The sequence below is a fragment of the Chanodichthys erythropterus genome, chromosome 13 (genome assembly GCF_024489055.1).
Source record: "Chanodichthys erythropterus isolate Z2021 chromosome 13, ASM2448905v1, whole genome shotgun sequence".
In the NCBI taxonomy this organism is placed as follows: Eukaryota; Metazoa; Chordata; class Actinopteri; order Cypriniformes; family Xenocyprididae; genus Chanodichthys; species Chanodichthys erythropterus.
The window spans coordinates 42,408,385-42,428,642 of NC_090233.1; the positions used below are offsets into that span (position 1 = coordinate 42,408,385).

At 41.6% G+C, this 20,258-nt stretch overlaps 1 protein-coding gene across 5 annotated transcripts in view; it reads right to left on the reverse strand.

Moving 5' to 3' along the window:
• Positions 1 to 20,258, reverse strand: part of si:ch211-204c21.1 (disabled homolog 2) — a 36,198-nt gene that overhangs the window by 11,909 nt on the left and 4,031 nt on the right. For 4 of the 5 annotated variants that reach the window (XM_067408105.1, XM_067408102.1, XM_067408103.1 and 1 more), the window contains exons 2-5: positions 7,384 to 7,592; positions 1,211 to 1,359; positions 259 to 357; positions 17 to 148 (exon numbers count right to left, since the gene is read on the reverse strand). In XM_067408105.1, the coding sequence (XP_067264206.1) occupies positions 17 to 148; positions 259 to 357; positions 1,211 to 1,359; positions 7,384 to 7,465 (462 nt within the window). In that variant the 5' untranslated portion in view covers positions 7,466 to 7,592. Of the gene's footprint in view, positions 1 to 16; positions 149 to 258; positions 358 to 1,210; positions 1,360 to 7,383; positions 7,593 to 9,414; positions 10,018 to 20,258 lie in introns of those variants that run through there. The other variant, XM_067408104.1, reaches the window with a different exon arrangement.

Consider the following 20,258-nt stretch of genomic DNA (forward strand, 5'->3'; position numbering starts at 1 on the left):
TAAAATCTCACTGGACCTGCTGTGCAGTTTTAATGGCAAAGAACTGGTGCTGGCCCTCCGCACCGCACACATAGCCAAATGCTCTGCTGTCAGTGACATCCCGTGCGATGAAGGAGATCTTATTTACTGCATGCTCCAGTATTGTTGCCTGGAGAAATCAAAACAAAGTAACAATGAATACTGTATATTGGGTATCAAATGACATCTGTTGAAGTGTTTATTCTAGCCAGTATAAATAAAAGAGTAAGAAAGACAGACCCCTGTTTTCTCATCAGTAACAGTGATTCCTGCGAGAGAGATGTTCACCCAGACTCTCTGCTTGTGTTTGCCCTGAGAGCGAGCTGCCACTGCCTTGCCCTGTTATTGCAGAAAAAAAAGACAAATAAATGTTTACTGAGAATAAAAAACAAATCATTTTGACTTCTTGCATGTAGTCGGTATCCTGCTAAATAAATGTCTATCAAACCATTTGGACTCCTAAATAAGTTGTGTAGGAAACAGGGATTTTTCTCTCTCTTCTAATATCATAAATACTGAAGCAAAACAGCCATAAGAATTACTTCATGCCAGTAATATTTATGTAAAAAATACTGGAAAATGCTGTGTTGACTCAATTATTCTCTTTCTTCCAGAGATGTATCTCCTCAAATCTAACAATCTAAGGGTTGACACAGTTTGCTCTCTGGAGATATTAAGGCACTATTTTCTATAAAGCTTTAAACACAGATAACAAAAATATATTCTAACACGTTTTGCTAAGGTTCCCTTTATTCCCTTAAGTTACAAAAACATTATCTTTGAAACCAAATGTTTTAAAAACATTCATACAACCAAGCAAAAAAAGTTAAGTGAACAATCTATTTTGTCATTTTGCAAACATTATGAGAATGTTACTTTTTAATGTTCTTAACATTCTATAATCATTCTGAAATTAGCAACGGTTCAAAAATAGATGAACATCAAACTAACAAGTTCCATGAATGATATATAAATACATATTTTTTGTACTAATATTTTGAGAACATTTAAAAAAAAAAAACAGATGTTCTGTTCTGAGAATGTTCCCTGTTAGCTGGGAAACAACATTTATTGTGAAAAGTTTATACAAATAAATCCATCTTATCCTATGTCTCTGCCATTAGTTTAGGCTACTAGAAGTCACTTAAGACATACTGTAGTAAAAAGCAAACAAGCTTGACCTTTCACTGACCTTCAGTTTCATCATGGAGTCTTGGCTCATTTTATCTCCTCTTGCTTCAGGGACATCATCTACACCAATCAGCTTGGCTTTGTAGCGAACTCCATTACCTTTGAACCTGGCTAGGAGGAACTCATCTGTTTTCTCTGGGCTTGCTGCAGCTGAGAAAGGGAGATAAAGAGAGAGATTTTAATCTAAAACATACAATGAAATATTGTGAGAATTAAAAGTATTGCATTTAAAGTGTGTTGCAAAGGAGAAATCATTTAATCCTTTGTTAAACAGATACACTGCTGTGACACAGATTCCCATGAACTTATACACTGCAATTACCTCAAATGCTTTTGGAGAAATTGAGACAACATATAGACATAAAGACTTATATAGTTATGTTTTTATGACCAAAGGTCAGTAATTACCAACATAATCAAAATAATTTTTTTTCAAAAAATATATGCACATACATTTTAATATGTACATATACAGTCTTCCATTCAAAATGTTGGGCTCAGTTTAATAAATTAATACTTTTATTCAGAAAAGATGCATGAAATTGATCAAAAGCAACAGTAAAGACATTTATAATGTTACAAAAACTTTCTTTCAAATAAGCCTTGTTCTTTTGAACTTCAAAGAATCCTGAAAAAATACCCTAGATTTCTTGGCTAGTTTTATCATTTTGAAAAGAGCTGAAAAAGCAGGTTCTTCACTCATACATGAAACCACTAATTAAGTGTCCTTTCTGTAGTGCAGGACAAGCCTCTGTCATTTAACCTTTTTTTAAAATACTGCCCCATATAATTAACTGATTACAGTTTACAGCCGGCAAATGCAGCTCATCACAAATGCAGCTGTCATTCAAAACAAAAGCATTCTAAAATGGGAATGAATAGTGCAGTGCAGAATCATTTACGAAATCCTTTATTCTTAGAGGAATGAGAAACAATTCAGAGACATAATTATGGGTGTCGCTGGGATTGATGCCATTCGGAAGGAACTGATGGTACCAGCTGTCTGTGATACAGAGTTATCTCTAGCAGCATTTCAGCTCTGAATCTCAGTCTGAATGTTACTCAATCACTGGAAATGTCAGCAAGTTACCCAGACGCTCATCAAAAATGTGGGCGATTACTCAATGACACAAAAAGATCTGAAGGCGGCTGATTAAAATGAAGACAAAGTGCGTCAGAGAGCTGCTGATATGTGTAACGTTTGTGTGTAATCCACCAGAGAGAGAGATAGAGAGAGAGAGAGAGAGAGAGAGAGAGAGAGAGAGAGAGAGAACGAACGATCAATTAAGTTTAAATGAACAGGAACCATATAACACTACACATAGGAACACAACGTTAACACAAGACAAAGCCCTGAGGAGAACTAAGGGATTAAATACATAAGGAGACTAATCAACAGAACTATAGACAGATGTGTAACATAATCAGAAACCATGGAAACAAACACAGAACAAACCAAACCAAAATGAAACTAAATGAAACATTTCTGTCACATAACACCCCCTCCCGGAAGGCGTGCCCTCACGCCATAACTAAATAAAGTCCAAAACATCCTCTGGAGGAGGACGAGAAGTCAGAGACAGACAACAAATGGGAGGAGCCAGCAGATGGAGACACCACGGTGGAGATCACGGAGGGAGAAGACAGGGAAGAGATGCTGGAGGGACGAGATAGCTGACGTTCCAGAATATGGCCAGGAAGAAGGCCCACAGTGCAACCGATGGTAGGAGGAGCCAGGGTGGAGTCAATGATCCGACCACCAGTGGTGGAGCCAGGAGAGCTGAAGATCCAGATGGAGCCGAGGAGACACAGAGACTGAGCGACAGGTCCTGGAGATTGAACAAGGTAGAGTCGGAGGGACGAGGGAGCCTGGTGGAGCCGTAAGGACCACAGTCCTGTGTGGAGCAGAGGGGGCAAGGAGCCAAGGTGGAGCTGACTGGTCAACAGCCAAGGTAGAGTGATGGTCTTGGTGGCCCGAGGCGGAGCCATTTGCCAAGGGGGAGCCGGAGACCAGAAGACCTGAGGCAGATCCACACAGTAGAGTGGACTAAACAGACGAGGAGCCAAGGAACTGAAGGGGACCATTGGAGACAAGGCTGGAGGACTGCCTGTCTTTGGGAGAGGGAGGCTGGTTGGGATCTTTGGAAATGCAGGAGACTTGGAGCTGGGAGGGACCAGCAGAGATGCAGGAGGCCAGGCAAAGCTCACTCTCAGCAGCAGGAGTATGGGTGGGGCTCCAATTCATCCCCTCGTATTCCACAAGCACATCGACTGGGATGAGCAATGTTGCTGGATCACACACCAAGTCTGACTTTCTGTTGGGCTTAGGCTCCGGGACAATGATTGGCTCAGGCGTCCGCTCTGGCGATGGCATCGCGGCAGGCTCGTGCTTTGTGTCTGCTGTGGATCCTGGCATGTTCTCCATGCAGGTGTAAGAGGTGGCTGGCTGGGCTCTGGGTCCAGAGTGAGACTGGTGATGTCATCCTCAGCAGGGCAGATGGTGAACGCGATCCATTTTTCAACAGTACCCACTCTAGAAATGCTGCGAAATCCTTGCGAGGACCATTCATGGGCAGGTGTTCCGTGAACCACCTGCTGAGGCTGCTGTGGAAAAATAAGCAGAGCAAGCGGCCTGGATAGTGGCTGAGATGCACCAGATCTAAAAAGTCTCTCGTGTGATCCTGAGGTGAGCGATCTCCCTGCTCTAGCAACAAGGGATGCACAGCAGTTAAGTCCATATTTGTATTTCACAAAAAAAAAAAAAAAAAAAAAACTATTCTAGGTCTTTCGTTCTGCAATGTTTGCATGTGTGGATTACACATGCAAACATTGCAGAACGAAAGACCTAAAGACCACTACACATAGCATGTTAATGCAAGACAAAGCAAGGAGGCCAATCAACAGAACTATAAACAGGTGTGCAACGTAATCAAAAACCATGGAAACAAACAAGAACCAGGCACAGACAGAGAGGAACAGAATAGAACCAAACCAAAACACAGTGAATCTAAACAAATCTTTGACAATATGCTGATCGTGGTGTTTTATCGTTTGCTCCCAAAGCATGATTTACTAGACTGAGAGTTTGTATCAATCCTCCTTCTTGCTTGGAAGCAACTAATCTCTTCTCTGTGAACTCTTCATTGGGTCTTCCATGGTATCTCACTATCATTTTTCATTCTTCATGACTTTTGATTCTCTGGACATTTTGACATTTATTTTGTCTGCCTGCCCTGTGTCTCACTTCAAAACCGGAGCTCAGCTGACTATGTGGCGATGTCCTCTTTTGGCCAGTGGAGCTGCTGAGATGGCAGAGGCGGAAAAAGAGGGAGTGAACCAGACGCAGAGAAACAAAAAGAGACTGAGAGAGAACAGTCTGGCGGAGGCCCAGACCTCATGCCTTCTGTGGCCAAGCTGAGGGACAACATTGACATTCATCCCATGCAGGGACTCTACAGGCTTGAGGTTTCTGCTCTACAACCCCCTCCCAACGTGAACGTATAATACCCATAAATATGAGTGCTTGGTTTAGTTACTGTTTTCATAAAATGGCATGTGTAGACCTTTTTGTTCTGGTTTTAATTGGTCAAAATAAACAAAATATTAATAGATTGAGATTCAATTTTTAAAACAAGATCTACAGTTCTGGCTGATTTTTGAGATTTTTTTTAAACATACATTGACATTTAATTGTGCATACTAATTTTTAATTAGCAATTTAACATTTATATTGCCTTTGTCGCATCTAACTCTCACTCAAAGTTATGTTTTTAAAAACACTAATGATATAATAACGTTGTTAATGTTGCAATAAATGGAAGAAGCGTCAGATATTTTCTTCTGTACTGACGCATCAAAAAAAAAAAAAATTAAACATGCACGCATGAATTGTCATTTTAATTTCATGCTAACTTTATATGTAATCTTTATCAAATTTCAAAAATATTTCCATTTTTATTTTTCATACTGTACATTATAATATTATGATGCCTAAATTCACTTGTAGCATGTAAAATGTTTTATCTATGAGTTTGAGAATCATACCCCCAGTCTCATAGAGAAGGCTTAAGCTAGTTTCAGACTAAAATTCATGTTTGAGCTTTTTTAATTGAAAGCAACTTGCACTGACATATCTTAAAATGTGTCACTGCCATTGTTTTGTCTCAAGATGTACACCAGTAATGTTTTTGTCTAGGGTATGTTTATAAAAGCTACTTAAAAACCCTAACTGAAATAAGGCTTAATCCTGGCTTAGCCTAAGCCCTGACTGTGAAACCGGCCCTACGAGTTTTAAGTGTTTTTATTTTTAATTTATAAATATTGGCCATTATATAAAATTAATTATTGGCTGACCACTATCGGCCAGAATTGTAATACTGTAATACGCCAGCACAGTCATTTATACGCTTACCTATAACTATTAGGGTCTTAACCAAGATGAAAAGTGATTTTTGTCTGTCTGGGAGTAAATACATACAGAACTCATGAGTGGTGTTTGTGAAGAAGTGAACAATTAGAAAAAGCCCTTTTGCTCACAAATGAGCCTGATCATGAAGGTAGGCCAAATCAAGAAAGAAAAATGGGCCTATACATGAACAGCAATAACAATGTGGCTGAAAGATGAAATGTGATGTTGCAGCAATATATTTTTGTTTCTATGTCCAACACATGACTATGAAAGACCTTCTTCAACCCCAGATGCACCTCATCGCCCAAATCACTGCTGGCTCCTCCGCGTGAGACTGTGGGAATCATCTTGCTTGTTTTCATGCCTGTGGAAAAGGCTCATAAATAGACATGTTGGAGAGTGTCTTGCCGTCGCAGCTGGAAGGTATTGTGGAAACAGCAACAGGACTGTAATGGAATCCATCACTAGTGTGCTCTGTTGGTATGAATGAGCTAGGCCAGACAAACAATACCACTGTGCACCAGGTTCCAGCTTAGAAAAATAAATCCAGAGAAATATTGGGTCAAAGAGGCCCCTGGAGCTCTGGACGAAGGATTTTAGGTTTCTGCAGGTGGCTGTTCGCCAACTTTGCGCTGCGCTACATGACATGTCAAGGAACTTGATGAACTCAAACTGTCTTCTTGAGAGGAAACAGTGCCTTATTTTACCAGAAAGAACCTTCTTTATTAGCTGTAATCACTGGGTCATATACATCATGACACAATATTAATGCGACTACTGGGTCCCGGCCCCCCACAAAAAGTAATTCAAAAAGTAATTAGATTGAAAACAAGAACAATGTTTCGAATTGTGCTCCACAGACTGAAGAAATGTGGATGAGAAAAGGAAAAGGTAATATATTTAAATAAATAAGTTAAACTTGCACATCTGCCCTTAGATAAAGAAGACAACAAATCAAAATATATTAAAATGATATTTAAGCCAGAAGGCTTAAAGCAATATCTTATGAAACTAATAAAAGCCCACCCATGCTTAACATTCCACAACAAAGATTAATTACTGAAACCTTCCAAAGAAAGCGCACATTTACTGATAAACTGATGAATTTAGGTTAAGACATAACTATTGAATCATTTTTGTCTGATACCAACTGTACAGTCCGAGAACAATATGGCAAATTCTTTGGATACCAGACTGAGCCATAAATCATGGATGTAATCTCAGAATGGTTTTCTTAACCAGCACATAACTTCATGTAAATTCTGAGATCAAATCTCTAAACAAACTGCCTTTTCATCTGGAGAGGTGGCAAGTACAATAGATGTATTTTCAAGTTACAAAACTCTTATGAGGGCTTAGTTTTACCTCAGAATAGGTTCATTACATGTTTGTTGAGGATCAAGCTTGGTTTTTGTAGGTACTCTGGAGACGTGGACGCTGGGAGCAATTCGCACTCACATTACACACAGCTAAACACTCGCAGTAAATCTCAGTTGGATACTCACTATTCCGCTAATGATGTACCAGTAGACACAAGTAGGTCAGCAAAGACGTCTAGTTTTTGTTCTTTCTTATAACAATCCATTGCATTCTCTAATAGATACGTTTTACTGAGAAACCACCAATTAAGTAAAAAGAAAAACGAGAGCAGCCTTTCAAACAATGACTGGCATAGCTGTGCTTGAAACCGTTTGAATCACCCAAGGTCTGGCCAGTATACTAACAAAGCAAGATACTGAGGTGTGCAAAGTGTCACTGTCACATACCCTTCTTCTTTTCTTTTTTGGAGGGTGTCTTAAAAGGTGCCTGCTCGACTGGGGGTGTGCTGGTTTCCACTTCTGCAGACATGTTTGAAGGCCAGCCTTGTGCAAAACAAATGTGAAGACAGAATTGGTTGAAGCCCTCTTGCTCTCCTCTCTGCAGTGTGTGCACCACAGCTTGACTCAGCAGTGGACCATGATCAACAGTGCACGCACTGGATAGGAAGGAGACAGAGAAAGAAAGCAAAACAGGAAACATATTTATTAGAGGTTTACATATTTACAAATCAAAGCAAAAAAAAAAAATGCAGTTATTGAAGCATTATTTAGCATATTTTAATATTTTTGATCTTGTTTATATCAGCTTGTTTGCAGAAAAAAAGCTAAATGTTTTGTTCATCATGTTTCCAAAATGTTTAACTTCACATCAATTCAACCTTGCATTTAGGCTGCACGTTAAACAATTAAAAAAAACTTTATTAACTTATTTCAGCAAAACTCTGTTGTGAACATGTATCTTAAAGGGATCGTTCTCCTAAAAATGAAAATATCCCATGATTTACCCTCAAGCCATCCTAGCTGCATATGACTATCTTCTTTAAGACGAACACAATCGGAGATATATTTAAAAATATCCTTGCTCCGCCAAGGTTTATAATGGTTGTGAATGGGGGGCCACATTTTGAAGCCAAAAAAAAAATGCATCCATCCATAATCAAACTAATCTATATGGCTCCAGTGTGTTAATAAAGGCCTTCTGAAGTGAAGTGATGCATTTTTGTATGAACAATATCCATATTTAAAACTTAATACATTCAAATAACTAGCTTCCAGTTGACTTACATCGAAATCCTAAGACATTTCTCTTTAAAAATGATCGTTTTAGTTTTACATTTAATTCGTGACTGGTGTTTTGCTTTGCTCTATCCTCTGTGCTTCCGTGTCCGTCATTATGCCATTCGTCGGGTCAGAGTTTGCTCTTCTGCCACAAATCAATGTGTACGGCTGTCTGCCGAAAGCTAGTTATTATAGTAAATAAAGTTTTAAATATGGATATTTTTCTTACAAAACCCCATCGCTTTGCTATATTAAATAAATCATGGGATAATTTTCATTTTTGGGTGAACTAACACTTTAACTTCCACGTTGTCATATGAACAATTAGTTTCATCGACCTAAAGTACACATCAATCAAATTGTACATAACTGAAAAATGACTTGAGGTTCAGTGATAGAGTCAGTTGTGAACTCATTAGCAGCTCTGAACGATTCATGGACTGAGTCTGATTCGAGCCTCTAATTCATCAGCGAGTACTGAGTCTGTTTTGTGAACCTTTTAGGCTAACTTGTTAAAAACACTGGTATGCGCTCATATCTGATGAAACCGCATATGGATGCACATATTAGTCGCAGTCTGCAGTGCTGAGACAAGCATTATAACATGAAACACAATAGCTGATAACGGATTCCATGTCAGATGTTGGTGAACATTGTTTAGCGCAAGGTGAAAGTTTGCTCTCTAAACTCACGCTGGTTACCTTTCCAATAATGTGCTAACCAGCTTCATCCCAGTGGACATAATAAATAAACATGCAATACTATAAATCAAAGTGGCTGTGCTTAAACAGAAGCTGAACAAACATCCTGAACTCTGGAGCATTTTGCTGTGGTGACTGCATTGTTCAGCCATAAATACTCTCCATTCGCTGCCTTTAACAACCCACGTAACATCATGTTTTGAGTTAATACAGATAACTGGCTCTCCAGACTTATCTGAGGTGATAGGTCACTGAGACATTTTTGCATTCTCTAACCTGTCTTTTCTTGGCATATCTATTACAGGACCACAGTACCCTTAGCCTCTATCTCCCGCTGTCTCTGCATTGCAATTATCCCGCCCTGCACCCAAAGACAGGAAGTCAGAGCTTCCCTTCCATCTGGGATCTATTCATTCTCCACCTTCTTCATACCACAGACTGGCTATTTTTGCACATTTGTTTTCAATCAAAAAAAAAAAAAAATCAAAGTCACTCTTACATGAAAATATTTGGGATGTTTTTTCCCTCATCCGTTCACTGACTCAGGCTGCCTATAAATACATACACTCCAATGTTTTTTTCCATGAAATATCCTTCCGGTGTCACAATGCAGAAAGGACCCAGAAGCGAATGCTGGTTCTTGTAATTTATTAAACAGTCAGTAAAAGGACAAAATAGGCTGTCTGCCGGTCACCGGCCGTGCAAGGCGGACGCAGATCAGGAGAAGGAGAACTCAAAGGAACCAGAGATCAAACAGGCGGAATGCCTGGTACAGGAAGCCTGCAGACAGAGGGTGCCCGCTGGAAACGCCGATCACACAGTCCACTTGGCAGTCACGGCAGTACAGGAGCGCAGACTTGAAGGCAGAAACAAACAGGGTGAAATCCTCGTTCGCCACGCACACACTGTGATACAGGACTAGATGAGCACACAACGACAAGGCGTAAACTGCAGACATGAGTGAACAAACAATAACCCGACAAAGACGAGAGAAGGGCATGAGAATTAAATAGCAAGGTAATCAGGGCAAAGGAGGAACAGGTGAGAGACTGTGCAGAGCGCAACCGCTGATTAAGATAGCGAACAGCTGAGGGAGAGTGAAAGCAATTAGAAGAGAAAGGCAAAAAAAGGAATCAAACCAAACTCCTGACAGTACCCCCTCCCTGACGGGCGCCCCCTGGCGCCCCCGAGGAAGACTGACGGGAGCGGAGGAAGTCCTCGATGAGCGAGCGGTCCAGCACATCCCTTCCCGGTACCCAGCTTCTCTCCTCCGGACCGTATCCCTCCCAATCGACAAGGTACTGATGGCCCCGACCCCGGGGTCGGACGTCAAGCAGCCTCTTAACCCTAAAGACGGGGGAGTTAGCGAGAACAGCAGGGGGGGGAGAGGGGGAGAACGAGAGCGAACCGCAGGCTTAATGCATGAGACATGGAAAACGGGGTGGACGCGCTTAAGGGAATGGGGCAACCTGAGCCGTACAACCACTGGACTGATAACTTTAGTGACGGCATAGGGACCAATGAAACGGGGAGCCAATTTCCGAGCGGGCGTCTGAAGGGGTAAGTTGCGTGTGGAGAGCCAAACCCTCTGACCACACACATACCTAGGTGCTTTAGACCGACGACGGTTAGCGGCACGACGGGTGCGTTCCCCTGTTCGGCAAAGAACCGATCTCACTCTTCTCCAAGTGCGACGACAGCGCTGAATGAAAGCCTGGACCGAGGGAACAGCGGCCTCGGTCTCCTGAGAAGGAAACAGAGGCGGCTGGTAGCCCAAGCAGCACGAAAAAGGAGACAGGCCAGTGGACGATGACGGCAACGAATTATGAGCGTATTCCGCCCACGTCAATTGCTCGCACCAGGAGGAGGGGTTATGGGCTGCTAAACAACGAAGCATCCGACTAAGATCCTGATTAGCGCGCTCGGCCTGGCCATTGGTCTGAGGGTGGAACCCTGACGACAGACTGGCAGTAGCCCCAATCTGTCGGCAGAATTCCCTCCAAAAATTAGAGACAAACTGGGGTCCCCTGTCCGAAACCACATTAGTAGGAAGCCCGTGAATCCTAAAGACATGGTCAACGACCGCACGTGCAGTCTCTTTAGCGGACGGAAGCTTAGGGAGAGGAACGAAATGAACTGCCTTAGAAAAGCGGTCAACGACCGTAAGAATCACCGTATTGCCACTGGAGGGGGGAAGCCCGAGACAAAGTCCAGGGCAATATGGGACCAAGGACGGGACGGAATAGAGAGGGCCGAAGCAGACCATCGGGAGGCGAATTACCGGACTTTTGCTGAGCACAGACAGAACATGACGCAACAAAGCGACGTATCTCACGTTCCATGGCAGGCCACCAAAATCGCTGGCGAACGACTGCCAGAGTGCGTCCCACCCCCGGATGCGCAGCAAATTTGGAGGCGTGACCCCAACGAAGAACAGCTGGACGAACTGACCTGACGACGAAACGCCTACCCTCAGGACACCCTGGGGAACGACAGTGTGAGCCAGCGCCCTTCTCACCAGCCGTTCCACACCCCATGTGACGGACCCCACCACGCATCCTTCTGGTAGGATGGTCTCTGTGGAGGAATCGCCCTCAGAGGAAGAGAACTGGCGAGAAAGAGCGTCAGGCTTAACGTTTTGGACCCAGGTCTAAAAGAGATCGAGAAATCGAAACGCCCAAAAAGAGCCCAGCGAGCCTGCCTAGAGTTAAGTCTCTTAGCAGAGCGGATGTACTCTAGATTACGATGATCCGTCCAGACAATAAATGGAGTGGAGACACCCTCCAGCCAATGGCGCCATTCCTCCAGGGCCAGCCGAATGGCTAGGAGTTCCCGATTACCCACGTCATAATTGCGTTCCGCAGGTGAGAGCCGGCGTGAAAAAAACGCGCACGGGTGAACCCTTTGATCAAGAGCGGAGCGCTGCGAAAGCACAGCTCCCACCCCGACATCCGACGCGTCAACCTCAATAATAAATTGTCTCTCTGGATCAGGCGAAATCAGAATGGGAGCGGATGTAAACAATCCTTTAAGACGTTCAAACGCGCATTGAGCCTCCTTAGACCAGACAAAACGGGACTTAGCAGACGTAAGAGCAGTCAAGGGGGCGGCAACCTGACTGAAATTACGTATGAAGCGGCGATAAAAGTTCGCGAACCCTAAAAACCGCTGAAGTGCCAAGCGCGACTCGGGAACGGGCCAATCCGTGACAGCCTGAACCTTGGAGGGGTCCATGCTAATGCCCTCTGCAGATACGACTGAACCAAGGAAGGTAACCGACTGGACATGGAACGCGCATTTCTCCGCTTTGACATAGAGACGATTCTCTAATAATCGCTGTAATACGCGACGTACGTGTTGGGTGTGTACCTGGAGAGATGGAGAGAAAATGAGGATGTCGTCCAGATACACAAAGACAAATATGTTGAGCATATCTCTCAACACATCGTTTACGAGCGCTTGAAAAACGGCTGGGGCGTTGACCAGCCCGAACGGTAGAACCCGGTATTCAAAATGTCCTAATGGGGTATTAAACGCCGTCTTCCACTCGTCCCCCTCTTTAATGCGCACCAAGTGGTATGCGTTACGGAGATCCAACTTCGTAAAAATCCTTGCCCCTGCAGGATCTCGAAGGCCGATGACATCAGAGGTAAAGGATACCGGTTCTTAATGGTGATGTCATTCAGCCCACGATAATCAATGCAGGGGCGCAAGGAGCCGTCCTTCTTTTTTACGAAGAAAAATCCCGCACCAGCGGGAGAGGAGGAAGGGACAATAGTACCTGCCGAGAGAGATTCGTCTAGATATCTCTCAAGCGCCTTGCGTTCGGGAGCGGACAGGGAATACAAACGCCCACGGGGAGGAGAGGTACCCGGAAGAAGATCGATACTACAATCATACGGACGATGTGGGGGGAGAGAAGCAGCCCGGGAACGACTAAACACCGCTCGCAGATCGTGGTACTCCTCCGGAACTCCAGATAAATCAATAGACCCCTCCTGAAAAACAGACAAAGATGAAACAGAAGGAACAGCAGAGACAAGACAATCAGTGTGACAAGACAAGCTCCATGATATAATAGAACTATTAGACCAGTTGATCTGGGGATTGTGCTGTATTAACCAAGGATGTCCTAGGACAATAGGGGCCATAGGTGAATGAAATACTAGAAAAGAAATTGTCTCTTGGTGGTTGCCCGATGTGGTGAGACTCACCGGGGCAGTAGTCCACCGAATGTTAGAAAGCACACGACCATCCAAGGCAAAAGCTGTGGGAGTCTCTTTTAATTCAAGAAGGGGAAGCCCGTGTTCAACAGCCCAGGTCTCATCAAGAAAATTTCCCTCCGCCCCAGAGTCAATCAGGGCAGAACAGACAACTGAAGAGGTGCCCCAGCGAAGAATGGCCGAAATCATGGTGCGAGATTTGAAGGATGGGGATAGAGGAGTTGCGCTCGCCAATACTCCCCGATCTACTGGCGAGCTCTCTCTTTTGCTGGACATGCGGCAGCAAAATGTCCAGTGCCACCACAGTAAAGACACAACCTCTCCCGGATGCGGCGTTGACGTTCAGCGGACGAAAGGTGTATTCTACCCAGCTGCATGGGCTCAGGCTCTGGGTGAGCCTCAGCTGGTGCCGATGATGTGAAAGGGGATTCCCGGAATCCCGTGACGTCAGCACGAGCGCGTCTGCGCAGATCAAAACGTTTGTCTAAACGAATGGCTAATTCCACCAACTCATCCAGGTGTGAGGGAAACTCACGGGCAAAAATTTCATCCTTCAGCTCATCATTTAATCCCTCCAAAAAGCGAGCCGTGAGAGCAGCCTCATTCCATTCACAGGTGGCGGATAAAGTCTTAAAGTCAATCGCATAATCAGCTGCAGAACGCCTTCCTTGACGAAGAGCCGCCAGCTGGCGAGAAGCCTCACGCCCAAAAACAGAGAGATCAAATACCTTCAACATCTCTTCCTTAAATGAAATGTACCGATTACAGCAAACAGCCTTAGCCTCCCAGACAGCCGCACCCCAATCCCGGGCCCGGCTCGTGAGAAGGGACACGACATACGCAACCTTGGCGCGGTCTGCAGCATACGTGACGGGCTGAAGGAAAACACCACCTCACACTGGGTGAGAAAAGCCCGGCACTCGGTAGGCTCACCGGAATAACAGGGAGGATTGTTAATACGAGGCTCGGCCGTTTGTCGCGTCCCCGGAGATGAGGACTGGTCGTGACGTAAGTGATGTAGCTGGCTGGTCAAATCTGTCACCTGGGCCGTAAGTGTATCCACGGCGTGTCTGGCGGCTGATAACTCCTCGGCATGTCTTCCTAGCATAGCTCCCTGGAGCTCGACCGCTGAGCGGATGGCCGTCTCATTCGCTGGGTCCATAGTGTTCGGGTTATTCTGTCACACTGCAGAAAGGGACCCAGAAGCGAATGCTGGTTCTTGTAATTTATTAAACAGTCAGTAAAAGGACAAAATAGGCTGTCTGCCGGTCACCGGCCGTGCAAGGCGGACGCAGATCAGGAGAAGGAGAACTCAAAGGAACCAGAGATCAAACAGGCGGAATGCCTGGTACAGGAAGCCTGCAGACAGAGGGTGCCCGCTGGAAACGCCGATCACACAGTCCACTTGGCAGTCACGGCAGTACAGGAGCGCAGACTTGAAGGCAGAAACAAACAGGGTGAAATCCTCGTTCGCCACGCACACACTGTGATACAGGACTAGATGAGCACACAACGACAAGGCGTAAACTGCAGACATGAGTGAACAAACAATAACCCGACAAAGACGAGAGAAGGGCATGAGAATTAAATAGCAAGGTAATCAGGGCAAAGGAGGAACAGGTGAGAGACTGTGCAGAGCGCAACCGCTGATTAAGATAGCGAACAGCTGAGGGAGAGTGAAAGCAATTAGAAGAGAAAGGCAAAAAAGGAATCAAACCAAACTCCTGACATCCGGTAGAACATTCAATACAACGTTGCAATAATGTTATGTAATTGCAAAACAACTTACAAGGTTAGTATTGTTAACTAAAAAAATAGAAAAACTATTAAAAACTATAACATTTTTTTAATAAAAAAAAAAGCTGAAATAAAATATTAGAAAATAAATATTAGACTGAAAACTTAAACTATATGAAAATTAGAAAAGCTGCTTAACAGTTACTGTGGAAATAATATAAAAGTAGAACTGAACTAAAACTAAAACTGAAATAAAAAATATATTAAACCTAAATAGTAATATTTGAAAAATAAAAACTAATAAAAATGACATAAGCACATCACAAAATTACTAAAAAAAAAAACAAAAAAAAAAAAACTAAAACTAAAATAAAAACTGACAACTATGACTATAATAGTATATAAATAATAATAAAATAAAGACATTTTAGAAGCAGTCGTTCATGAATCAAAGACCCGAGTAAATGCACTTTTTAAAATAAACTACATTCTTTTTTTCTCTCATCAAAGTTGTTTTCTAGTCCAACTCTAAATGGTATGCTTTTGTGTCTCACCAGACATAAATAGTTCTTAACCCATAATCAGCTTCACCTCTCACACTGGCGACCCACGTGTGACCCCAGACTTCTACTGGTCATCTATAACTATAGTGAACAGATTCTATTATAAGTGCAAAGAGTACCAGCTGCCCTTCCCTGAATGACAGCTGTTGGCAACTTACGGTAGAGAGAGCAACCTTGGCACAAAATATCTACAAATGCAGTGTCCTTTTATAAACATGTGACTTCCCTTCTATGTAAAAGGAAGGAGGGAACAAGAGGAAGAATCTGTCATGCAGGTGAGGTATTAAGATATTCTAGACAGGAATGAAGTCTTGGTATCTATCTAGCTGACATCCTGATCCTATTAAGTCTACAACAGCAGACAAAAGAAAACATATCGTGTTTACATCTACCACACTGTCAGCGAGCACATCTAAATAATAATTTAGATATGACTGTGAGAATATCTGTACAGTGCTACAAACACATTTATGTCCATACACGTTTATGTAGTTTCAAAGATTTATAGAAGTACAAAGATATCTTCAAAATGCCATTATCTTTGCATTATCATTTTACAAGCACTATATTCCTAGACCATTCAGGTGTTCAAAGGTGAACAGATACAGAAACTGACACTTTTGATATTCCGACATGGTGCATCCTACGAAACAACAAATGAGGGTTCATTGAAGTAAAAACAGTTCTGACTCTAAAATCTGACTGAATTATCTCTATGTTTAAAGCAGCTGTCAAATGACTATAAATGCACACTGCAGATTCTATATTGAACTGGCAAGTTGCTACATTGCGGTAACAGCATACAGCTTACAGTTAGAACAATTAATTACACTAACATACAAAATTTGGGGTCAGTAAGATGTTTTTGAATGAAGTCAACAAGGCTGCATTTAGTTGATCAAAAATACAGCAATATTGTGAAAAATGTTTACAATAAAATATATTTTTTCCTATCTGAATATATTTTAATGTGTATTTTATTTCTGTGATGGCAAAGCTGAATTTTCAGCATCATTTCTCCAGTCTTCAGTATCACATGATCTTCATTATACAGTAATATGCTGATGTTGCTCAAGAAACAATTCTTATAGCAATCAATGGGGAAAACAGTTGTGCTGCTCAATATTTTTGTGGAAACTGTGATACTTTTTTGGTTTATTTAGTTGAAATAGAAATCTTTTTGTATATGTAAAAAGACTTTACTGTCACTTTTGATCAATTTAATGCATTCTTGCTAAATAAAAGTATTGATTCCTTCTAAAAAAATCTTACTGACCCTTAAACGATGAAAATTACTTGGGCTAAGATCAGTTTAAATAAATTATAATTATTTAAATGTTTATTTATTTGTAGTCATAATAATTAATAAATATTTAACACATAAAATCACTGGAATACACAACGCCTTATTGCTTTAAAGGTGCCCTAGAACTTTTTTTAAAATATGTAATATAAGTCTAAGGTGTCCCCTGAATGTGTCTGTGAAGTTTCAGCTCAAAATACCCCATAGATTTTTTTTAATTCATTTTTTTAACTGCCTATTTTGGGGCATCATTATAAATGAGCCGATTCAGGGCTACTGGCCCTTTAATTCTCCTGCTCCACGCCCACGGAGCTCGCGCTTGCCTTGAACAGTGCATAAACAAAGTTTACACAGCTAATATAACCCTCAAATTGATCTTTACAAAGTGTTCGTCATGCATGCGGCATGCATGCGTCGGAGTATTGTATATTGTTATATTGTTTACATTTGATTCTGAATGAATTTGAGGCTGTGCTCCGTTGCTAACGGCTAATGCTACACTGTTGGAGAGATTTATAAAGAATGAAGTTGTGTTTATGAATTATACAGACTGCAAGTGTTTAATAATGAAAATAGCGACGGCTCTTGTCTCTGTGAATACAGTAAGAAACGGTGGTAACTTTAACCACATTTAACAGTACATTAGCAACATGCTAACGAAACATTTAGAAAGACAATTTACAAATATCACTAAAAATATCATGATATCATGGATCATGTCAGTTATTATTGCTCCATCTGCTATTTTTACTATTGTTCTTGCTTGCTTACCTAGTCTGTTGATTCACCTGTGCAGATCCAGACGTTAATACTGGCTGCCCTTGTCTAATGCCTTTCATAATGTTGGGAACATGGGCTGGCATATGTAAATATTGGGGGTGTACACCCCGACTGTTACGTAACAGTGTGTTATGTTATCGGTGTTATGTTGAGATTCGCCTGTTCTTCTGAGGTCTTTTAAACAAATGAGATTTATATAAGGAGGAGGAAACAATGGAGTTTGAGACTCACTGTATGTCATTTCCATGTACTGTACTCTTGTTATTTGACTATGCCAAGATAAATTCAATTTTTCATTCGAGGGCACCTTTAATAAACCACACAATGTGAAAAGCTTTAAAAAGTAAAAGTTTCTGCTCATTTTTGGAGCCTGTCCAAGGTACAGAAATACAGTATACAGGAAACATGAGTGAAAAATGTAAACATTTGCAGGAGTTAGTGGTTCAAAATAACATCCCTATACACAGACCTCACACTAGTGGGGTGTTTTGCTAGAAAGAGGCATGTCTGCATAAGCAAAACCTCCTAATGTGACACATCTGAAAAACAAATGTGACAATTCAATCACAAGAACACATTATCCATAATCATTCCATAAACTGTGGTGTAAATTCTTCAAAAAAAAAAGATAATTTCCAATGACTACATTGTATCAAGTATTGAACTGGACAGCTTTGTCTAAACAGACAATTCATGCTCTTCTGCTGGCCAATAAAACTTAGTGAACTGTATATTCTGCCAACCATATGGTCACCATATGAGGCATAAGTTGCCCTTATTTGTGCATGCATGGGGTCTTGTGCCTTTAAAATATTTTTTACACTCTAACTCACATGACTTTAGTGTTTCCCAGTCAAAGCGCAAGGAAAACATCAATATTTGCACTTTCTTGCTGGCCTGAGAAGCCCTCTTAGTCTCCATTTTCTCCTGCCTGGCATCTCAGCGGGTCTTCAGTGCTTGGTCCAGCAGCCAGAGAGGACTAAGAACGGGTATATAAACACCATCTTTCCTCTTCCCTATTCCTGGCCCCAAGGCCGTCACTTAACATAAGCTATGGACTATGTGTAAATATCCACATGAAAAAAAAAAAAAAAAGAAAGAAAGCCAAGACACATCCTCCCCAGCTCAATGCCAAGAATCTGAGGTAAACACACTGGACAGACAAAAACTCCAGGGGTGTGTTGTCAGATGTCAACAGGACACTGGATAACTAGAAGGAACACACAGGGTTCCAGGAACAAAGACCTGATTGTACTCGTGCCACATGCAGCACCAATCGATGCATTTAATGGCCTCAGAACACCTCTGCGTTTAAGACTCTTTCTGAGGATAATGAACTGCCTGAGGAAGGGGATCAGAGCAGAAGCTGGCCATAGAAAAGGAGGATAAGGAGATAATGATATTGATTCTTGTAACATTTTGCAATTTAAATGTAACATGTGGCTAGCCAATTATTGTATGACCCTCATGGCTTTGGATTGCCATGGTTGCTATGGCAACCGATGACAGGTATGGGCAACTCTTTTCATAACGCTGCATTCGCAGGCTGTCTTTGCACAGCAAACACACAATCCATCATCCAAGACACATAATCAAACAAAATGAGGGCAAGGCACACAGTACACACCTCAGAAGACGAAATGTTAAACAATTACAACAATATATATATGTGTGTGTGTTTTCAACTTTGATAATGATAAGATGTTTTTGAGCACCAAATCAGTATATTAGAATGATTTCTGAAGGATCATGTGACACTGAGGACTGGAGTAATGATGCAGAAATTCTGCTCTGCCATCACAGGAATAAATTATAATGTAAAATATATTCAAATAGAATTTTAAATAGCAGTAATATTTCACAATATTACTATATTTACTGTATTTTTGATCAAATAAATGCAGCCTTGGTGAGCATACTGTAAGTGACTTTTCTAAAAACATTAAAAAAATCTTACTGACCCCAAACGTTTGAATGGTATACATCCTAATTTTATAAAAGCTATTTAATATATTTCATAGACGGTATAAATAATATACAAAAGGAACATTAAACATTCAAAGTACTGCAGACAAGTTTAGCTTCATTTACATGTATTCATTTGGAATTATAAATCAAAATAATACAGAAGCTATTAATCCAAACATGAAAACAATAAAACTAGTGCTACCATACCAAATTCCAACTGAGTGCTATAGTGCAATGTTAATGTACTACAGACAACTACTCTAACTTGTGCTTAAAATAGGCCTAGGACAGCAAAAGGAGACTGCTCCTTCATTGTTAAACTGTTATCCAATGATATTCATAGACATGACATAACGGTTATAGGTAATGCGATCTTACCTCACAGGAAATTATTATATAATTAATCTTCTCAGCATGAGGTCCCATGATAAGTAGAGGTTTTTAAAAGTGAAGACATTTCAGAAGCACAGTAAACCACAATTTTAGCTCTCTGCTTGTGTGGTCGTTCAAGTATTCCAGACCTGCTACAAAAGAGGCATTAAAATTTCTGCTGTACAAACACTGCCTAACCCATAACACTATAACACCATAACTGGGTTCATCTGGTGACACAACAAACTCTTTATGGAAAACTAAGCAAATGCAAATCCAGTTTTCACACAGTAATTGTCTTCTACTCGAGGTAGGAGGCCAGTTTGTACTGTAAGCGGTTTGATTCAACCTTTGCTGAAATGATGTTTAATGGAATGAAATGAGGACAAACAGTGCA